This window comes from Podarcis raffonei, chromosome 2 (genome assembly GCF_027172205.1).
Source record: "Podarcis raffonei isolate rPodRaf1 chromosome 2, rPodRaf1.pri, whole genome shotgun sequence".
Taxonomy (NCBI): domain Eukaryota; kingdom Metazoa; phylum Chordata; class Lepidosauria; order Squamata; family Lacertidae; genus Podarcis; species Podarcis raffonei.
The window spans coordinates 12,712,561-12,735,084 of NC_070603.1; the positions used below are offsets into that span (position 1 = coordinate 12,712,561).

At 47.2% G+C, this 22,524-nt stretch overlaps 1 protein-coding gene across 2 annotated transcripts; it reads left to right on the forward strand.

Moving 5' to 3' along the window:
- Positions 1-864: 864 nt before the first annotated feature.
- On the forward strand, positions 865-18,907 carry LOC128406572 (pleckstrin homology domain-containing family A member 3-like). 2 transcript variants are annotated; one of them, XM_053374078.1, is made up of 9 exons: positions 866-980; positions 1,023-1,076; positions 3,432-3,548; positions 6,505-6,660; positions 10,201-10,337; positions 12,733-12,903; positions 14,642-14,685; positions 17,029-17,186; positions 17,647-18,907. In XM_053374078.1, the coding sequence occupies exons 2-9, from the start codon at positions 1,037-1,039 to the stop codon at positions 17,700-17,702; spliced, it is 879 nt and encodes a 292-aa protein (XP_053230053.1). In that variant the 5' UTR covers positions 866-980; positions 1,023-1,036; the 3' UTR covers positions 17,703-18,907. The 2 variants fall into 2 exon arrangements, with proteins under 2 accessions (XP_053230060.1, XP_053230053.1); XM_053374085.1 differs by having other exon boundaries at positions 865-1,076; positions 17,029-17,239.
- Positions 18,908-22,524: the final 3,617 nt, after the last annotated feature.

The following is a 22,524-nucleotide window of genomic DNA, read 5'->3' on the forward strand; positions in this document are numbered from 1 at the left end:
CTGTTCTTAACCTGAAGCACCACTTTAGCTAATGGGGCCTCCTGCTGCTGCTGCGCTGCCAGAGCACAATTTCTGTTCTCATCTTGAAGCAAAGTTCTTAACCTGAAGCACTATTTCTGGGTTAGCGGAGTGTGTAACCTGAAGCGTATGTAACCTGAAGCGTATGTAACCTGAGGTACCACTGTACTTGCACACCCTTGTTCTGGGTCCTAACCTCTTTGCAAAGGAGAGACGGGGGAAACTCTGTTTCAACAATAAATATCTTCCTTGCTTTCCTCCTCCTTTCCTCCTTTTCCATCATTCTGCCTGGACACTGAGGTCCAGCGCTGAGGGCCTTCTGGCAGCTCCCTCGCTACGAGAAGCCAAGTTACAGGGAACCAGGCAGAGGGCCTTCTCGGTAGTGTAGAACGCCCTCCCAGCAGATGTCAAAGAGAAAAATAACTACCAAACTTTTAGAAGACATCTGAAGGCAGCCCTGTTTAGGGAAGCTTTTAATGTTTAATAGGTTATTGTATTTTAGTGTTTTGTTGGAAGCCGCCCAGAGTGGCTGGGGAAACCCAGCCAGATGGGCGGAGTATAAATAATAAATTATATTATTATTATTATTATTATTATTATTATTATTATTATTATTATTCCTGTCTCCATCCATTCTTCTTTGACGGTTCATGAACCTAGGGGACTCAGAGTTTCTACAACAGTGTCCAGGGCTGCCCACTTAGTAAAAGTGCTCGCGGAGTCCAACGGCTCTGCGACCAGTGGGACTACATTGCCCATAAGCCACTGCGCGGAGCAAGGCGGGCGGCTCCGAGCGTTCCTTTCCCCCCCCCCGTCCGTCCACCTTTTGTTCCCCCGACCCGTTTCCCAGCCTGATTGGTTCCTACCTAGCTTCCCTCCCGCGTCCCCGCAAGTCCCCTTTCCCCCCGTTCTTGGTCCCCGCCCTCAACTTGCCCCGCGATTGGTCGGGCCCCACCGGCCCGGAGCCGCAATTGGCTCTGCTCGGCGCACCGGCGGCAGTAAGCGAGCCGGGCTGGTGATGGAGGGAGCGCTGCTGAAATGGACCAACTATCTTTCGGGTGAGAGAGAGAGTCCTCAAGTGGGTCGGGCTTTGCATTTGGGGAGGCGGCCTCTGCCTTCGTCGCCTCCTGCTCCCCCTATCATATGTACCCCTTTCTTCGCGTTCCTTAGCAACCCAGCTATCCCATAGGGCAGGGGATAGAACCCAGGAGTCCGGGCTTCCTCCCACCCCTACCCCCCCGTAACCCCAGCCCCCCAAAATGCTCCCTTTCTCATTGTGCGACTTAATCCTTACATCCCTTTCCAGGAAACCGAATCTCACTTGCACCCGCTCCTTCCCCAGCCAAAGGGTTTTAAGGGCTGCCATCTTTCTCTGCGCCTTGTAGCAGTTGCGTAACTGGGAAAAATTCAACGGGTACAGGTCTTTTTCCAGCAGTGGAGATGCGGAGAGGGAATAAGTGTCACCCATTCACTTCTGTTTGGTGGTCTTATTTTTCTGTGTGTGGGTTTTTTTTAAGGGTTAGGGCCGTGCTGGACCACCTCTCCATTGTAGTGAGTCACTTTCCTGGTGCTCCTGAGCAGGATGAGTCGTCCATGTCAACTAGGAGTCTTGTTTTCCGTGGTTTTTCTGCGTTTCTCATTGTAGTTGTCTGAGCGCTTCCCATAGGAGGCGTGACCACAAATACAGAAGCAAAGCAAGACGTGGGGGGGGGGCAGCTCTTTCCAGTATGCTGCAGGGGGGACTTTGCTTGTGGAGCATCTTCCTGTCACGCATTTGATAAATGCACAGGAGATCTTCTCTAGCAAATGCTACAGGATTTTGTCAGAGCAGCCTCCCAAGTCCCGCCCTGGCCCGGCCCAATGACAAGAGTGGGCTGCAATCTCCAAGAAAATAAACAAATACTGGTTTAAATAAAGACTATTTATAGTCAGTGTTACACCCCCATGGTGATGTTTTGTGTATTTAAGGTTAAAGCACATATACCTGTGTCAGGAGTGGGGGACATGTAGCCCTCCAGATGTGGCTGGACTACATCTCCCATCATCCTTGACCATTGACTCTGAAGGCTGGGACTGATGGGAGCGGGAGTAAAAAAAAAAAGCATCAAGAGGACCACATGCTCCCTCCCATGGTCTTTGCATCCCCTAACCCTTAGCTTTACTGTATTTTTTTCCAAAAAACCCTTACAGTGATACCTCAGATTACGCACTGCCCTACTTACGAATGCTTCGGGTTACGAACTCCGCAAATCCAGAAGTAGGTGCTCCAGGTTGCGAACTTTGCCCCGGGATATAAATGCAATCCGCTTCCGGGGCCGCGGGAGGCCTCGGGTTAAGAATCCTTTGGGTTAAGAACGGACTTCTGGAACAAATTAAGTTTGTAACCCGAGGTACCACTGTATTTTAAAAATTGTATTGAAGTATGTCTGGATGGGGACGCGGGTGGCACTGTGGGTTAAACCACAGAGCCTAGGGCTTGCCAATCAGAAGGTCGGTGGTTCGAATCCCCACAACAGGGTGAGCTCCTGTTGCTCAGTCCCTGCTCCCACCAACCTAGCACTTCGAAAGCACGTCAAAGTGCAAGTAGATAAATAGATACTGCTCCGGTGGGAAGGTAAACGGCGTTTCCGTGCGCTGCTCTGGTTCACCAGAAGCGGCTTAGTCATGCTGGCCACATGACCCAGAAGCTGTATGCCGGCTCCCTCGGCCAATAAAGCGAGATGAGCGCCGCAACCCCAGAGTCGGTCACGACTGGACATAATGGTCAGGGGTCCCTTTACCTTTTTATGTCTGCATGAGCTTTTGATGACACTGAGCTATTGTTCAAAGATGAAAATGTAGGATACACCTTGCTTCCTAATCTTTGGATCTGCTATCTGGAGGGCGTTGGGAACGGCTGGAGTTGTATATCTGTTAGCGGAGGAAAGCTTCACCCTGCCAAGGGGCATCCCAGCTTCACAGGTCCCTGCTACACCTGTGGAAAGCTCTGCTGGCTTAGCTCTAATGCCAGTGGTGTACTGTTTTAAGCCCAAAACAGGGTGTTCCACTTTGATCTTCAGAGAACTCTAGGATCTCTCTCCCCAGCCAACCTGGAGATGGTGTTTTAAGGGTGTGGGAAAGGCAGGTTTGTTTTTTGTTTTAAAGAACTGCATAGGGAAGGAAACACCACTTCCTTTTCTTACCAGTAGGACTTTGGAAGATCTCCCACTTAGATTGTCTCCACCTCACTTAGGAATGGGTGCTGCAATATACGTGTATGCAAAAGGAATCGTTCAATCATGTTCCTGTTTACATGTTGGTCATTTAATTAAATTTTGATTCTCCTTGGAAACTGCTGGTGAGAGAGCTTGACTTGCCATGGGAAAAGGATCCTCATTTCCACATCTCTCTTTTTCCTTCTCCTCCCACCACAGGTTGGCAGCCACGATACTTCGTACTAGAGAATGGCATCCTCTCCTATTATGATTCACAGGATGACGTGGGAAAGGGCAGCAAAGGCAGCATCAAGATGGCTGTGTGTGAGATCAAAGGTTGGGCCATTTTGTGCTATTTTGTGGGCAAGTGGGGAGGGGAAGCTGTTTAAATGTCACCTTATAAATAAGCCCACAAACGTTATTAACCTGCCTCCAAAATATTAGAATCATAGAATTGCAGAGTTAGAAGGGGCCAATTCCCTGCAGTGCAGGATTCTCAGCTAAAGCATCCATGACTGATGGCCACAGACTGTTCAATTATCTGTTCTAGGACTTTTCCAGGTATTGACATTAAGCTGACCTGCCAGTACTTACCTGGGTCTTCTTTCCCCCCTTCTGAAGATAGGGATACCATTTGCCTGCCTCCAGTCTGCAAGGACCTCACCTGTTCTCCAAGAATTCTCAAAGATTATAGATAGAGGCTCTGAATAGATTGCATCTGCAAGCTCCTTTAGTGCCCTTGAATGCACCTCATCAGACCCTGGGGATTTGAATTCATTTAAAGTTGTGAGGTGTTCCTTTACCACCTCTTTTCCTACCTTGGGCTGCAGCTGTCTCTTTGCATCATTTATTCTGTTATCACCAGGTTGGGCATCGCCTTCCTTTTGGATGAAAACAGAGGCAGAGGCAGTTGCACCTTCTCTCTATCGCCCAATAGAGTTTCTCTGGCTTCTCCATGCAGAGAACCAACTACTTGCTTGTTCTTCCTCTTGCTTCAAACATAGCCAAAGAAACCTATTATTATTAGCCTCTCTTGCAAGCCTGAGCTCATCCTGAGCTTTGGCCTGCTTGACCTTATCCCTGCAACTGTTGGCTACTCAGGTATACTCTTCCTTTGTGATTTCCCCTTTCCTCCATTTCTTGTACATGCCCTTCTTAAATCTCAGCTCCTTATGCAGCCACACTGGTTTCCTTTTCTTTTTTTAAAATAAATTTTTATTGGAAATTTTATTTACAACATAACACCAACCCCCACCCCCCCAACACAGAAATCCACCCCCATCAGACACAAACATAACCAACAACAAGCATAACATACAACAATACAAACAACCAAATAAAAGACTTCCTTTATCCTGTTTCTGGCATCCTTATTTACTTCTTATAAGCTGTTTCCTTTATGAATAATTATTAAGATTTTTCTAATTATAACTTAAATATCCACAAAGTCTCCTGCAGACATTAATCGAAACAAGTCCAGATGTGAATTTTAGGGCACTATTCTGTGAAGTATTCTCTGCATTTCCCCCATGCTTTTTGAAATTCTTGTCTAGTATGATCTCTAATTGCATCTGTTAATCTAGCCAGTTCAATATACTCTAACAGTTTGTCTTGCCATTCCATTTTTGTTGGCACAATTTCTTTTTTCCAGTTTTTAGCAGTTAGGATCCTTGCTGCTCCTGTAGCGTAGAGGAATATTTTCTGATCTTCTCTTGCTATACCTGCGTCTGTTATCCCTAGTAGAAAAGCTTCTGTATTTTTTATAAAGTTATACTTAAACATTCTTTTAAGCTCGTCATATACTATGTTCCAGAAGCTTTTGATTTTTTCACAGGTCCACCAAACATGTATAAGTGTCCCCTCTGTTTTACCACACCTCCAGCACAGATTTGTTTTTGTCTTGTACATTTTAGCTATTTTGGTAGGTGTTAAGTACCATCTATAAAACATCTTGATTAGATTTTCCCTCAATACTTCACAGGCTGTAAATTTCCAGTTCTTTCTCCATAATTCTTCCCAAGCCACACTGGTTTCTTTAGACGCCTCCCACTTTTCTTTCTTCTTGGAATTGTCTACAAATGTGCCGTCAACATTTCCCCTTTAAAAAAAAGCCCTCCCGTCCATCAATTAGTAGCCTTCATTTTCCTGCTGGCTTCAGAGAAGAAGCCCCCTCCTTCATAGACTGTATGGAAACACGGACTGCTAATAACAAAACTTGCCATCCTATAATCAGACTGCTGGAGGAGGGAAGGCTCACCCCCACACCCTTCTGCTAACCTGCTGCATTTTCATGCTGGTCACGGAGGAGTAGAATTTCCTCCCTCCACATCCAGCACAGAAATCAGTGGTTCAAGAGCTCTTGTCTCAAGGCCTCTTCACTCTAACAGACCCGAGTCTTTTGGGTGATCTGAAATATTGGTGCCAGACCCCTGGCTGTATTGCTGGCCTCAAAGGCACAAGCTCAAGGCAATTTCATGTGGCCCCATTTAGCTCCCAGATCATCTCAGAGTGGCTAGAAGAGGAACTTCTCCCCTTTAACTGCATCACCTTGGACAAGCAAGGGAACTGGGTAGCTAACGTTATTTAATGTAGAATGCAAAAGTGTGATTGTGTGTGTCCAGAGGGAGGTATCCATTGAAATAATTCCACCAGGACAAGGAATTATGGATGTGTACAGAACTTCACCTTCCAGTGGCATAGCTAGCCACTCGGTTGTCCAGGGCGGCACGTATGCCCTGCGCCTGGGGGCGAGGTGTGCCACACAGCCTCCGAGGAGTCCACCCTCCACCTGCAGTGGTCCTGCAGGGCGGCTGAAGGGGAGGTGGTGGGCTAATGCAAGCCCCACACTGCCGTGGTTCGGGCACACTGCAGACCCCATGGTAAGTGCCCCCCACAGTGTGGTCCCATTGCCCCCCGCCGCCCCTAGCTACGCTTCTGTCACCTTCCTCTCCCCCCACATATCTCCTTAAATCTGTTTTCTGAGGTTTCCCAACCATCTGGATCAGGTTTCCTCAACCTTGGCCCTCCAAATGTTTTTGAGACTACAATTCCCATCATCCCTGACCACTGGTCCTGTTAGCTAGGGATCATGGGAGTTGTAGGCCAAAAACATCTGGAGGGCTGAGGAAGCCTGCTCTAGAGAATATTGGGGGGCATATGGGAAAGGGAGAGGGAGGGGACATTCCATTGCACTACTGGAAGGACTATTTTGGATGCTGCCCTGCGTCTTGTGTATGAAGCCACTGGCATCTCAACATCCTCTCTGCTCTCTTTTCCCTAACTGCTTCCATAGTCCACACTACTGACCCCACTCGCATGGAGCTGGTCATCCCTGGAGAGCAGTACTTCTACCTGAAGGCAGGAGGCGCCGCTGAGAGACAGAAATGGCTCGTGGCTTTGGGCAGCTCCAAGGCCTGCCTGGGGGACAGCAGGAGCCAGAAGGAGAGAGGTTGGTTCTTTGCAAATAGCTTTGTCCTGACGAGAGTTTGAAAAGCCCAGAGTGGGATTGTGGGGCTGAGATCCGAGGATGGTGTTGGCAGAGCTGGGGGAATGTAAGGTGGGAACTTCAGGTTAAACCGTGATAAGAGTGAGGTGTTTAAGTCTCACACCTCCTTAGCAAACATCCTTGATCCTGCTTGGTCCACTTGAGGGCTCTCAACTCAGTCTAAGCCTGTGGGTCTTGCGCATGCCGTGTTGGGGAAGAGAAAGTAACCAGTTAACTAGATTCTGCCAGGTTGATTTCAACGGTTTCTCCTTGAACACCTGGTCTATCCCTGGAAAGAATGGGAAAATCCAGCTGTGGCTGGATGGTTACGTGGGAGCCGGTTGAAGTTAAATCCTTCGAAGACAGAGGTCCTTTGGCTGGGTCAGGACGATATGGGATTGGGGGGGCAACTCCCATCTCTTGCGGGGGTGCAATTAGTGCCAGCACCGTCCGTTAAGAGTTTGGGTGTAATCTTCGACACCTCCCTCTCCATGGAGGCACAGATTGCAGCTATAACAAAGGCGGCATTTTTTCATCTCCACCAAGCTAAGCAGTTGGCTCCTTATCTCTCTCGCCCTGACCTAGCCACTGTGATCCACGTGACGGTCACCTCCAGACTGGATTATTGTAACTCGCTCTATGTGGGGCTGCCCTTGAGACTGACCCAGAAACTCCGGCGGGTGCAGAATGCTACGGCGAGACTCCTTACATGGTCCTCGCTGCGAGATTCATCTGGTGCTATACCAGCTACACTGGCTCCCGGTGGAGTATAGGATCAGGTTTAAGGTGCTGGTTTTAACCTTTAAAGCCCTATACGGCCTAGGACCCTCGTACCTACGGGACCGCCTCTCCTGGTATGTCCCACAGAGGAACTTACGATCGGCAAACAAAAACATCTTGGAGGTCCTAGGCCACAGAGATGTTAGGCTGGCCTCAACCAGAGCCAGGGCTTTTTCGACTGTGGCTCCGATCTGGTGGAACGCTCTGTCACAAGAGATTAGGGCTCTGCGGGACTTGACATCTTTCCGCAGGGCCTGCAAGACAGAGCTGTTCCGCCAAGCCTTTGGCCAGGGCACAGCCTGACTCCCTCCTTTGGCAATCTTCACAGAACTCTACCCAATGGTTGCCATCAATTTGATTTGAAGTAATTTTTTTAATGAAATGATTTTAAAATGTTGTCTTATTTTATTGTTGTTAGCCGCCCTGAGCCCGGCTTCGGCTGGGGAGGGCGGGATATAAATAAAAATGTATTCTTCTTCTTCTTATTACTATTATTATTAAAATCGGACTGGATGTCAAGCTAACATGGAACTGCCAAAGAGGTGCTGCAACTCTCCAACAGTTTGATTATACTGCTGATGATGCCCTCTCCCGTTGTCTGTCGAGACAGACGGATACAGCAATGCAATTTCGCCCACGTTTTACTTACCAAGCAAGACTGAGCTATATTACTTTAACCCAGATAGCTTTGGAATTCCCAAGTTGCGTTACAACTTTTTAGCACCCCCTCATGTTTGGAATTTGAAAGGTGAAAAATTCGGCACACCCTAGAGGGGGATGTTTTAAAAACATTGAGATCAGAGGTTCCCAACCATTTGGTGCATGGACCACCAATAGTCTGCAAGCCTCATTCAGGTTGTCCGTGGCGTGCCTGCATTAAATATTGATTTCTAATTGTATTTTAGTGCTTATTTTATTTCTTATATTGTGTTACAATTTGAATTCTATGGAGTGCAGCTTGTGATGCCACCAGGTGCAATATAAGAAGTAAAAGAAGCAGTATAAATACAAACAAAGCCCATTAGATCCGCTACAGCAGGCAGAAAAGCCATTAGGTGGTCCGTCAAGATGATCAGCAACTTTGAAATGGTCCTTAGGTGGTGGGGGAGGGGGGCAGAAAGTTTGGGAACAACTCAGATGAAGTCTTTCTTTTATTTTAATGATTTTAAATATATTTTTCCTTTTGTTACTCTCCCTGAACCTTTGGGAAGCAGTGAGTTTTCAGGCTATAGAAACGAACCACCCAGCGCGGTACAAAACTGGTTGTGTTCTCTACTTGCAGAAGAGATGACATTTGCAGTACAGTGGTACCTCGGGTTGCAGGCGCTTCAGGTTACAGACTCCGCTAACCCAGAAATAGTACTTCGGTTTAAGAACTTTGCTTCAGGATGAGAACAGAAAACGTGTGGCGGTGGCACAACAGCAGCAGGAGGCCCCATTAGCTAAAGTGGTGCTTCAAGTTAAGAACAGTTTGAGGTTAAGAACAGACCTCCAGAACGAATTAAGTACTTAACCCGAGGTACCACTGAATCTTTGGTGGCCCACCAGAGGGCAGTGTGCTACAGGGAGCAAATGTTATTTGACTGCCAAGCTCAGCCAGTTAGTTATACAAAACAAATGACATACTGTGAAATTCCCTGAAACGAGTAATCGACTAAAAATATTATCTTATAGAATTAAACTAAATAACAAAAATCACAAAGTTTAAGGAAAAAATTAGAAAAACCTTGAATTAAACAAAGCCTTAGCAGGATGCTGGCTACAAACCTCGTTTCACTGAACTATTCAGTTTCCTCAGAAGGAAACAGAGAAATCATAAACCTTAAATGATTTTAAAGAAACTCGAGAAAAGGGCTGAAACGCTCCCCTGAGTTTACAAAAAAGGTTTGAAAACCTCAATAGCAGGTTTAAGACACAGCCCTATTTAAAGGAAGCCAAGAAGTAGTGATAAAGAGTTTTTCACAAACTCTAGTATTGCCTTTACAAAAAGGTTTTTAAAAAACCTACATAGCACAAATTCAAAAAAAGGAATACTAAGATAAGCTGTTTTAGATTTTGAACAAACTCAAGAACAGGGCTGAAATGCTCCCATGGTCTAGATCAGGGGTGTCAAACTCAAATTCATTGGGGGCCACATCAGCAGTTTGGTTACCCTCAAAGGGCCGGTTGTATCTGTAGGACTATGTAAAGGACATGTAAAGTGGAGGTTTCCTGTGTAGAACGGCCAGCGCCGCTAGAGGGCAGACATTCTCTGGCTTGTAGGCTGCCGCGCATGTGCTGAAGAGGCGGCTTTCTTGTGTAAAAAAAAAAAAACGAGAATAAAAGGTGAAGGCTGGCGGCCGGCGGCGGCTACACGGGCCACATGACGAGGTCTGGCGGGCCGGATTCGGCCCGCGGGCCTTGTGTTTGACACCCGTGGTCTAGATGTTACTGCTGATGTTGAAGACTGTTAGTTATGGCTCTGCATTAATCTCACACCCTCCAAGCTGGCAGTAAAGCTGTGCCATGTTTTTCTGTGTCCCCACCCCCCACGCCACTTTTTTTTTGTTTTCGGTACGTGTCACCACTGCTTTCTGCTCCAAATAGAAATTTCACTGCACTTGGCTGTTATAAACAGCAGCTCTCTTCTGCTCTCAGCAAAAGGGAAAAGACTCTTTGTGCACACTGCTAATTTTTTCTACGATCCCTTTTTCAGTTCCTGCTCTGTTTGCTTGTCTTCCTCAGATCTGGACCTAAGCAACGAGTCCCTCGGGAGAAAGCTGTCCGAACTGCGACTATATTGCGACGTGCTGACACAGCAGGTCCTCGCCGTACAGGATGCAACACATCCTCAAGACAATGGCTCCCCTCTTGACCTCCAGGTGAGGGCAGTTTTTGAAGGATCATGCACTTTGGGGGCCGTGGCATCAGGGAATGTTGCATGCTGCAAGCACCTGTTCCTGCAGGTGTGAGGAACCTTTGGCCCACCAGATGAGAACAGAAGCAGGTGGGAGGGGAGTTCAGAGATTTGTTGTTGTTGTTGTTGTTTAGTTGTTTAGTCATGTCCGCCTCTTCGTGACCCCATGGACCACAGCCCACCAGGCACTCCTGTCTTCCACTGCCTCCTGCACTTTGGTCAAACTCATGCTGGTAGCTTCGAGAACACTGTCCCACCATCTCGTCCTCTGTCGTCCCCTTCTCCTTGTGCCCTCCATCTTTCCCAACATCAGGGTCTTTTCCAGGGGGTCTTCTCTTCTCATGAGGTGGCCAAAGTACAGTAGTACCTCAGGTTAAAAACTTAATTCGTTCCGGAGGTCCGTTCTTAACCTGAAACTGTTCTTAACCTGAAGCACCACTTTAGCTAATGGGGCCTCCTGCTGCCGCCGCGCCGCCAGATCATGATTTCTGTTCTCATCCTGAAGCAAAGTTCTTAACTCGAGGTACTATTTCTGGGTTAGCGGAGTCTGTAATCTGAAGCGTATGTAACCCGAGGTACCACTGTGTGGAGCCTCAGCTTCAGGATCTGTCCTTCCAGTGAGCACTCAGGGCTGATTTCCTGCAGAATGGATCAGCTTGATCTTCTTGCAGTCCATGGGACTCTCAAGAATCTCCTCCAGCACCATAATTCAAAAGCATCAATTCTTCGGCGATCAGCCTTCTTTATGGTCCAGCTCTCACTTCCATACATCACTACTGGGAAAACCATAGCTTTAATTATACGGACCTTTGTTGGCAAGGTGATGTCTCTGCTTTTTAAGATGCTGTCTAGGTTTGTCATTGCTTTTTCCCCAAGAAGCAGGCATCTTTTAATTTCGTGCCTGCTGTCACCATCTGCAGTGATCATGGAGCCCAAGAAAGTAAAATCTCTCACTGCCTCCATTTCTTCCCCTTCTATTTGCCAGGAGGTGATGGGACCAGTGGCCATTTAATAATAATAATAATAATTATTATTATTATAATTATAATTATAAGTTGTGTGTCCTTGTTTCTTAATTTAATCCTTTTACATTGTTTTGTATGTTTTGTGGTATTTTAGGTATTGTGGTTTGCTGCTATTTTTGTCGATTATAGATGAGTAATTTTTCATTGGAATTGATAAGTGTAAACTGTTTAGTTATTACCTGCCAATGTTTAATTTTAGTGTTTACTATTGGATTCTAATGCATTATTGCATACTGCTTTATTTGGTATAAGTTGTTTATTTTAAAGTTATTGTGACTTTTCATGTAGGATCTGATTGTTACTATTAATGTTTGATGTTTTCTTATTATTTTTGTGTGTGTTGGAAGCTGCCTAGAGTGGCTGGGGCAACCCAGCCAGATGGGCGGGGTATTAATAATAATAATAATAATAATAATAATAATAATAATAATAATAATAATGTTGCTGAACTCCAACGCCCAGCATCCCTGCCCATTGGCCATGACTGCAAGGGCTGATGGGCTGTTGTATTCCAGGAACATATTGGTGGGCCAAAGGTTCCCCACTCCTCTGTTCCAGGGTGCTTAGTGGAGAACGTACCCCCCGGGTCATTTGTGAGCAAAATGTTGTCTCCCTCCTCTGACCTCTGTCGGGCAGGAATGCAGAACGTTGGCCTGCTGAACCTCAGCCCAGCTGCCACAGCCAGTGGATGGAGATAATAGAAGTTCTGGAGTGCTGATGGTTCTCCATTCCTGCTATAGGAGATCCGAGAGAAAACAGCCAAGGATTGTTGTAGCCCTTTTAATTAAGGAATAGAAGCCCAGCCCACGATCCACAAGGCACCACAATTATATTCAGAGATGCTTTGGGGTTATGAGAGGCAGCTGTTTCTGCTGTGGACGTGGCTAGATGCAGCAAGGGCAGGGCTGGTCCAAGACGTTTTTGTTTTCTTGCGGTGGAAAACTGACAAGGCACTACTCCTAGTTGATGCCACCCACAGCGATGTTCAAAATTGTAACCTTGGAGAGCCAGTGCCAAAGGGGTGGACGAACTACCTCGAGAGAAGAAGTTTTGTCTGTACTGAGCTCAGTGCGCCTAGGGAGTCTCCCATTTGTTCATTACGGTGCTTGTGGTGCGCAGTCTTAGTTTTCACATACAGAACCATTTATTTGAAAGCTCCCCTTGCCCCCAGTATGGGCACTAATGTGGCGCAGAGCTAGGTTACCTTAGCAGCAGAATCTTTGAACTGGCCCTGGGCTGAAGTGTCTTGGGACTTGCACTGAGTCGCTGAGGCCCTGAAGGTCAGGCTGCTCAGGCTTCCTACTCACTCCTCTTCCTGCTCTTGGCTTCCTCCAGAAGATGAACGAAGCGTCATCCTTATTGCGAGCGACCTGCAGCCAGTTCATCTCCACGCTAGAAGAGTGCATGAAATTTGCAAACACCCGATTAGCTCCTGAGCTGTACCATCCTTTGACGGTCCCCCAGCCTTTTGACTTTGTGGGTACCAAACTCCCACATTCTCACCGGGTGAGTCCAATCATTCGTTCGTTCCTTGTATTTATATTCTGCCTTTCCACCCAGATAGGAAGTGCTAACAGATTAAAGTCTGAAATGCAACATACATATATAATATTCCTTGGAAAGGGAATTTCACAAGTGCGGTGGGAGTAGGTGACGCTGTGGTCTAAACCACTGAGCCTCTTGGGCTTGCTGATCAGAAGGTCGGCGGTTCGAATCCCCCGACAGGGTGAGCTCCCGTTGCTCTGTCCCAGCTCCTGCCAACCTAGCAGTTTGAAAGCATGCCAGTGCAAGTAGATAAATAGGTACCACTCTGGCGGGAAGGTAAACGGCATTTCTGTGCGCTCTGGCTTCTGTCACGGTGCTCTGCTGTGCCAGAAGCAGTTTAGTCATGCTGGCCACCTGACCTGGAAAGCTGTCTGTGGACAAACGCCGGCTCCCTTGGCCTGAAAGCGAGATGAGTGCCACACCCCATAATTGCATTTGACTGGACTTAACTGTCCAGGGGTCCTTTGCCTTTTACCTGCTGCGGTGCCCTGTTCTTCACCTTTGTTAATTTAGTCTCTTGGTTCCCTTGGACTTACAGGGAGGGTATTAATTGAAGAGCTAGTTTGAGAACCCCCATTTTTCATGATGTTAAGGTTTTGAAGAAACCCTGGTATGAGAAGTGATGGTGTGTTTTCGTATGGCATCAGAGGATAGTCTGGAAGGAGCTTATTTGTGGTGAGAAATGAAGACACCTGTCCTATACAATGGGGCACTTTCATATCTTGGTTCGCTGCTACTGCAGATCAGGCATGAGTCAACTCCCATTTCCCAATCCTGCTGCAGTTAGTCCAAAGATCAATCTCAAAAACCTAATGTGGGTTCTGGCGGTTCCCTTATTGTGAGAAGTGAGGTTACAGGGAACCAGGCAGAGGACCTTCTTGGTAGTGGCGCCTGCCCTGTTGAACACCCTCCCACCAGATGTCAAGGAAATAAACAACTACCTGACTTTTAGAAAACATCTGAAGGCAGCCCTGTTTAGGGAAGTTTTTAATGTTTGATGTATTTTTCATGTATTTAATATTCTATTGGGAGCTGCCCAGAGTAGCTGGGGAAACCCAGCCAGATGGGCGGGGTATAAATTGTTGTTGTTGGCAGGGTATAAATTATTGTTGTTGTTGTAAGTTGACTTGCTTTCAACTAGAGCTGTAGGACTTGAGTGCAGCACAATCCTTAACAGTTCTATGCAGAAGTCTGTCATATTGATTTCAAGTAAGTGGGTTTAGGATTGCAGCCTTAATTTGGGTCAATCAATTTAAAAAATATTTTGCTTAAGCAAAATAGGTGTTCCATTTGTAAACGGGAGCAGGTTGGTTAAGGAGAGGCTGAAGGATGATGAGTAATTTTATTATTTTTCAATTTGCTGTGTCTGAAGTGGTGACCCTAACCCACATTTGCAAGGTTGAACGCAGCAGAGAGGCTCTAATTATTCCTGCATTATCTTAAGATTTCTAATGTACGGCTTGCTATTTGTGGTTTACTTGGTTTTATATTGCCTTATAGCCCGTCTGATTTTTGCATGTGGCCTGTTTTTCAATGCTTATGTTTTTAAATCACTCGCTTTCCAGAGGGCATTGGTTACTGGGTAGTATACAGATTCGGTTCACAAACAAATATGCAACTCTGGAATATCAGGATGTTGTTATATTGTGCTTGCGTTCTCATTGCCATGGAATCCCACTCCCCACTTTTATTTTTCCAGGTAAGGCGCTCCATGAGCCACACAGGCATAGCCTCATCAGAAAGGTAAGCACTCATAGGAAGGTAAGAAGTGATGGACAGACACACTCTGTTGTTGTTGTTTAGTCGTTTAGTCGTGTCTGACTCTTCGTGACCCCCTGGACCAGAGCACGCCAGGCACTCCTGACTTCCACTGCCTCCCGCAGTTTGGTCAAACTCATGCTGGTAGCTTCAAGAACACTGTCCAACCATCTCATCCTCTGTCGTCCCCTTCTCCTTGCGCCCTCCATCTTTCCCAACATCAGGGTCTTTTCCAGGGAGTCTTCTCTTCTCATGAGGTGGCCCAAGTATTGGAGCCTCAGCTTCAGGACGTGTCCTTCCAGTGAGCACTCAGGGCTGATTTCCTTCAGAATGGAGAGGTTTGATCTTCTTGCAGTCCATAGGACTCTCAAGAGTCTCCTCCAGCACCATAATTCAAAAGCATCAATTCTTCGGCGATCAGCCTTCTTTATGGTCCAGCTCTCACTTCCATACATCACTACTGGGAAAACCATAGCTTTAACTATACGGACCTTTGTTGGCAAGGTGATGTCTCTGCTTTTTAAGATGCTGTCTAGCCCGACTCAAAAAACTGTTTGCTATTCCCAAGCATTCTTGGGCATTGCTCTGTAGGGGGGAAATGTGGATCCTTTTGAGCCTTGGCTGAGAAAGTTAGCAAGACACCCTCCCTTTTCTCTGCCAGTTCCCCTCCCACCTTCTTCCTTAGCAAAGAATCTTACTGGGAAAGGTGAGCAGGGAGGGCTCAGCAGAGACAAGAAAACAGAAGATCACATCTTCAGTCCCCAGCATCTCCCGGTTGGGCTGGAATTGTTCCCTGCTCAAACCCCGGGAGAGCCACTGCTTCTCAGTGTCACCAGAACTGAGCTAAAAGGACTGTTGGTTTGACTTGGGTTCACTCAAGGCCTGCAAAATGCCTCATGCCCTCTTTGCTGCTAGGTATCTATTTTTTCAAGGGTAAGGTTTTTCGCTTGGGAAAGGGGTTGGGGAAGGGCTGGCAAGTAGGGTGGATAAAAATCAATGATTTTAAAAAAAATAAAAAATAGGATTTTTAAAAATTTAAATTGGATTTTTATTATTATTACTTGCTGGAGGAAAAATCATTCTAGAGATAGTTTTCTGTTTAAGTTGCATTATAGTTTAGGATTTAAGGATTTGTTTTAAGTTTTTCATGTGTGCTAAAACTCAGTCTAAGTTTAAAAAACAAATTGTTTAACCACATCAGTTAACAAGCATGGATACATATGCTATAATGTTGTTGTTTTAGTTAAATAAATTGTTTAAATTCTTATTAAGGAAATGATTATTTTTCTCCTTCCAATAAAGTCCAGAAGAAAAGTTGTCCAAATATAAACAGTTAACTTATTAAAACCTTACAATAATTACATAATTATCTGTCTATGTATTTCTAATAGTATAACCAAATCAGTAATTTTTGATATAGCTGTAAAAACTACTCTGAAAAATTATTATTCCAAAAAGGAAACCTTCATCTGGTTGTAAATATTAAGGTTATACCAGCAAGAATGAATCTTTTTGTTTAAAAAAACACAAAAAGATTTAAATCAAGTCTTACTGACTAGTGATTTAAATCGTGATTTAAATTGATTTGATTTAAGCCAAATCCACCCTGCTGGCAGGTGACAACCCCATTACAAACCAGGCCTGCTTAAAAAAATTTCCAAGCTGACAGAGCCCACATTCCAAACCTCCTGGGTTCTAAATTGTTTTATTTCGTCGTCCCGTTGGCTGATTGTTCTCTACAGCGGATCTGGGCAACAGGAAATGCCTGGTGTTGTGCTATGGAAATGAGAGTGCCTCTTTCCTCTCCTCCCCCACCCCCTGCCCAAGCCAGGGATGAATTCTGTAGTCCGTATTTATCTTACGCAAGGTGCTTATTGGGACGCAGGTGGTGCTGTGGGTTAAACCACAGAGCCTAGGACTTGCCGATCAGAAGGTTGGCGGTTCGAATCCCCGCGACAGGGTGAGCTCCCGTTACTCGATCCCTGCTCCTGCCAACCTAACAGTTTGAAAGCACCTCATAGTGCAAGTAGATAACTAGGTACCGCTCCAGCGGGAAGGTAAACGGCGTTTCCGTTCGCTGCTCTGGTTTGCCAGAAGCGGCTTAGTCATGCTGGCCACATGACCCGGAAGCTGTACGCCGGCTCCCTCGGCCAATAAAGCGAGATGAGTGCCACAACCCCAGAGTTGGTCACGACTGGACCTAATGGTCAGGGGTCCCTTTACCTTTACCTTTAAGATGCTTATTTTGCATAGCACACCCTGCTTTTTTGTGTGCATCCCCACATATGCTTACTCGGGAATAAGTTCCCTGGAAATCTTCCCCTGCAGAGCTCTGGAGCAGGCTCGGGTCTTGCCCGCACCCGCCAAGGGCACCGTGACGGTTCTGCGCAACTTGGAGGAGATGGTGATGTTTCGCTCGCAGCAGTGGGGGCAGCCGGGTTCCCAGTCCGAAAGCGCCCCCAGCACCATCGTCGAAGAAGCAGTTGGTAGGGGCTGCCACGAGATAACTGCATGAGGTTAACGTGGGAGGGGAGAGGCAGTGAGGTTTGGTAGGCAGGCAGCCTTCCCCTCGGCCCTGTAGAAACAATAATAATTGGAGCATGCTGCTTGTCTTCCATTAGCAATTATAATTACCGTATTTTTTTGCTCTATAAGACGCACTTGTTCCCTCCTACAAAGTAAGGGGAAATGTGTGTGTGTCTTATGGAGCGAATGCAGGCTGCGTGGCTATCCCAGAAGCCATGTGCAGCCTCTTCAGGGCAGGGGGAGCCTTCATTCCACTGCTCTGCGGAGGCTTCACGTGGCTATCCCTGGCTTTTGCGGGAGCTTAACCCTTGCCTCTGGGTGGGGTGTGTGGCCTCAGAGGGTGTTGGTAGGATGTCTGTGCTCAGAAGTGGAAGCCGCCACTTTCTCTCACTCCCAGTTTCTTCCTCTTTTTCATCTCAGACGTCCTTTCATCGGCCCAGGACTCTCCAGTGGACTCAGCTGCCGGGGACCAATGACTGTAATCCGGATATTGGCACTGCCGCAGCTCTTGTCGACACTTTGGAGCCATCCTTGCTGCTAGCTCGCTAGCTAGCTAGAAGAACTGGCCCGGGGCTCCCTCCTCTAGTTTAGAAATAGCCTTGGCCTGCAGGGTGCGATGGCGGAAGCATCCTTTGCTCCTAGGAAGGCAGTGTGCATGAAGGGCAAGGAGTAGATGCCAGACTTGGTTCTGTGCTTCAGTCTTGTAGTTGCCAAGGTGCGTCTGAGAATGCTGCCCAGGTCCGCTGGCTTTTACAAAGCAGTCCTCCCTGAGAAGGGATGGGGTCTGGGCAGCGGGATAGTGATTAGCTCTCCATGCTGGATTGGGTGTGGCGGAAGTGGCGGTCCTGACGAGAGCCTGGGGTGCTTGGGAGGCAGCTTCTGATTGGACAGGTTGCCCCCAGCGCTCTCCGGGGGCTGTCCCTAGTGGTCCTATGCTCTAATTAGGTCCGAGGTTTGGTCACCGGTGCAGCTGGAGCCCGGGGACTCGCGGTCTGTGGCAGATGTAGAGCACCTTCATCCCTCTCACCGGCATAAGATCTGTCGCTCGGTCAAACCTTGTTTGCTTTGCTCCCGGATGTCTTGAGAAGTGCCCTGCTGGTTTGACTCTCGGCCAGGATCTTTTTTTGCCTAGGAATCTGCTCCAGGAAGGACTTCCTCGCTGAGCATTCTTCCTCCTTCCTCAGCAGAGAGCTCTTCCTGCAAGCTGCTCTTCCCCCAAAGAGACACCTACACACCCCAGCATCGAACTTGCAGGACAGGTTGCAGTATTCTTCTCGATGCTTTCTCCCTGCTTCTCTTCAGCAGAGGTGTTGGCCCTGAGTGAATGTCCGATGTAGAAACAGCAGCCTCTTTGGACACCTGACCTCACAGCAACATTGGGCTGCTTCCCTCTGCACAGCGTGGGACCGGGGTCAGCTGACCACAACCAGTCACATACCAAACATCGAATTGACTCTACTGTCATTTGCTGTGCGGTAACTTACTGTTTTGTCTTGTGGGGTTCTCTGCCACCTCCGTTTTTGTAGGATCTTGTGCAGTTCTCCCTTCTCTCGTTCCTTTCTCCCTGTTCCACACACACAGACACCCCGCAAACCCCCGGTCTCTGGAGCCCGTTCCCATGACGAGCCCTGCCCAAAGATCAGACTCTAATTTTGAATGAAGACTCTAATTTTGAAACAAACGCTTGCGTCATGACAATATGTTGCTTTTTCCCTGCGGGGCTGGAAGGAGGCACCGAAGGTGTTTTCCTGTAGGAGAAGCAGAGCCCAAAAAAACAGAACCCTTCTCCTGGCTGCTTGAAACGGATGTAGCAAGCGAGGCGATCGGACGGGTCGTCTCGTCTGCTGCACCGGCGGCAAAATCGGGGGTCTGTGCGCACCTGCAAATGTTCCCTGTCTGCACTGAGGAACAGGTGGTTGTTTCTTTTATATAAACAATTGTTGCATCACCAAAGCCCGTCGCAGAACCAGGGTGCAGGTGACTCATAACAGCAGAAACATACCGGGAACATCAGGGGCTATTTCTGGCTCTCATATTGCACTCTGCTTTTCTGCCTCCCCTACACAGCGGCTTCCTTGGCGTGCATTTAATTTCTTTATTGGGTACTTTAAATAATTGAGTGGGCAAGGGCTGGGTTTTTATGGCAGCTCAGGCTGCTTCCTTAGTAGTTTCTTGAGCAAGGGGAAGGGCATATGCACACCCACCCACCCCCAAACATATTCAGAGGCACTCCATTTATCTCCTTGGTACCTTCAGCAAGAACCGGCACCCAAACCCAAGCCTCTTGTGCACCAGTTTGCAGAGCTCCTGCACCAGCTGACGCTTCCCATTGCCTTCAGTGTTGTTGGACAGCTCTGCACATTCAGATCTTCAGGGTTCCTTCCACCTCTACAGTTCTGTGATTCTGTGAAGCTTCAGTTGTTAGATTAATCAACTAATCTGTGAAACTGAGAGTTAGGGGGACACTTGCTCGCTTACTGTAATAAGCAATTGAAAGAAACCTGCCTAGGTCTGGAGAATAGCTTCTGGCAACAAAATTATAAGTTATTTCTTCAGTATCACAGAAAGGGACCTACGCTGAGATGCTGGTCCTGTGCAAAAAATGGTCAACTGATTTATCAAAAAGCAGGAGATGGACTTGCAGTCCTTGCAGTGTGACCTAAAAAGGTAAAGGGACCCCTGGCCATTAGGTCCAGTCGTGACCGACTCTGGGGTTGCGGCGCTCATCGCGCTTTATTGGCCGAGGGAGCTTCCGGGTCATGTGGCCAGCATGACTAAGCCGCTTCTGGCGAACTAGAGCAGCGCACGAAAACACCGTTTACCTTCCTGCTGGAGCGGTACCTATTTATCTACTTGCACTTTGTGCTTTCGAACTGCTAGGTGGGCAGGAGCAGGGACCGAGCAACGGGAGCTCACCCCGTCGCCGGGATTCAAACCACCGACCTTCTGATCGGCAAGTCCTAGGCTCTGTGGTTTAACCCACAGTGCCACCCGCGTCACTGCAGTGTGACCTACTTACACACAGTTGAAAGCAGGCCCTACTGTGTTCATGGGATATATACATGTGTGCGTTGGACTGTAGTCTATGATCCCAATCCAGCTCAACGCTGTACAGTGGTACTTTCTGGGACTGATGCGAGTTGTAGCTCAGCAACATCTCGAAGGTCACAAGTTCCCCACCCTAGGTGTATAATCATTTCCTGTTAGCGTACCTCAACATAGATGGGAATTCAGGACTCAGCGTGAGAAAGTGAGAAGCCATGATTGTAGAATCGTAGTGTTGGAAGGGAACCCAGGGGTCATCTAGTCCAGCCCCCTGCAATGCAGGAATCTCAGCTAAAGCATCCATGACAGAGAACCATCCAACCGCTGCTTAAAAACCACCAAGGAAGGAGAGTCCACAACCGTTCCATGGTGGCTTCAGGGTTTTTGTGACAGTCCCGGCATTGTCAGGTCAGTTGGAGACAATGATACAGTGGTACCTCGGGTTAAGAACTTAATTCGTTCTGGAGGTCTGTTCTTAACCTGAAACTGTTCTTTAACCTGAGGCACCACTGTAGCTAATGGGGCCTCCTGCCGCCGCCACACGATTTATGTTCTCATCCTGAAGAAAAGTTCTTAACTCGAGGTACTATTTCTGGGTTAGCGGAGTCTGTAACCTGAAGCATCTGTAACCCGAGGTACCACTGTAGTCTATGATCCCAATCCCTTAGGACACACACACACACACACACACACACACACACACACGAGAGAGAGAAGCTGACAATGGCCAAGTAAGTCCAACACAACTTCCACTAAGGAGGACATTTCCGAAAACAATAATAACGAGATTGGTAAAAAGGAAGATGAAAGGGGAGTTTGAGGGGGGGGGGAGATATTCAAAGCCATAATAGTAGATCAGCTAGACTACGTACTCCAAATCAGGTAAGGTACTACCAAAGGCCAAGAGGACACCAGCATGGGTAGCAAGAGGAGACCAGAAGGTTTACTTCAGAACATGGGAATCTTGACCAAATAGGTGTGTCCAGAGCAGTGATCTTCGAGAATTCAAATGTGAACTTGCTGACCTTACAACAAAAATATATAACTTGTCTCTGTGATCGACCTCTGTACAGGAGAGGAGAAAGTTGCCAAGGCAATGCCAGTTTTTTAGAAAATGGATAATGGTGGGTGGGTCTGGGAAATCAGGCAACTTTGTTCGGTGCCTGTTCTGGGTAAATTGGTTGAAAGCATATTTGAAGATAAAATGATCACATGTAATGTGAAGAATATAAATATAAAATGAAAAAGAATCAGCATGGCTTCTGTAAAGGTAAGTCTTGCCTCAATAACCTTTTAGAGTTCTTTGAAAGCATCAGCAAGCAGGTACAGCGAAGGGGGGAAAGTATTTGATCCCCTGCTAAATTTGCCCGTTTGCCCCCTGACGAAGAAATGACCAGTCCATAATTTTAATGGTAGGTTTATTGTAGCTGTGAGAGACAGAATAACAACAGGAAAAACCCCAGAAACCTAGAAGACAAAAGTCAGAGATTGATGTGCATTATAATGAGGGAAATAAACACTTGATCCCTTTGCAAAATATGACTTAGTACTTGGTGGCAAAACCCTTGTTGGCAATTACAGAGGTCAGACGTTTCTTGTAGGTGGCCACCAGGTTTGCACACATCTCAGGAGGTATTTTGTCCCACTCCTCTTTGCAGATCCTCTCCAAGTCAGTGAGATTTCGATGCTGATGTGTACCTACTTGAACCTTTAGCTCCCTCTACAGATTTTTGATGGGATTAAGGTCTGGAGACTGGCTAGGCCACTCCAGGACCTTAATGTGCTTCTTCTTGAGCCACTCCTTTGTTGCCTTGGCCGTGTGTTTTGGGTAACTGTCATGCTGGAATACCCATCCTCAACCCATTTTCAATGCCCTGGCTGAGGGAAGGAGGTGCTCACCCAAGATCTGGTGATGCATGGTCCTGTCCATTGTCCCTTCGATGTGGTGAAAGTGTCCTGTCCCCTTAGCAGAAAAACACCCTCAAAGCATAATATGTCCCCCTCCATGTTTGACGGTGGGGATGGTGTTCTTGGGGTCGTAGGCAGCATTCCTCCTCCTCTAAACACGGCGAGTTGAGTTGATGCCAAAGAGCTCAATTTTGGTCCCATCTGACCACAACACTTTCACCCAGTTCTCCTGTACTGTGTCCAGTTCTGGGCACCACAGTTCAAGAAGGACACTGAGAAACTGGAACGTGTCCAGAGGAGGGCAACCAAAATGGTCAAAGGCCTGGAAACGATGCCTTATGAGGA

Bases quoted from the DNA above. Each gene is read 5' to 3' on its own strand.
- LOC128406572 (XM_053374078.1), top strand. From the start codon at position 1,037: ATGGAGGGAGCGCTGCTGAAATGGACCAACTATCTTTCGG. The intron at 1,077-3,431 runs GTGAGAGAGAGA...CTCCCACCACAG, and splicing joins ATGGACCAACTATCTTTCGG to GTTGGCAGCCACGATACTTC. The intron at 17,187-17,646 runs GTAGGGGCTGCC...TTTTCATCTCAG, and splicing joins CATCGTCGAAGAAGCAGTTG to ACGTCCTTTCATCGGCCCAG.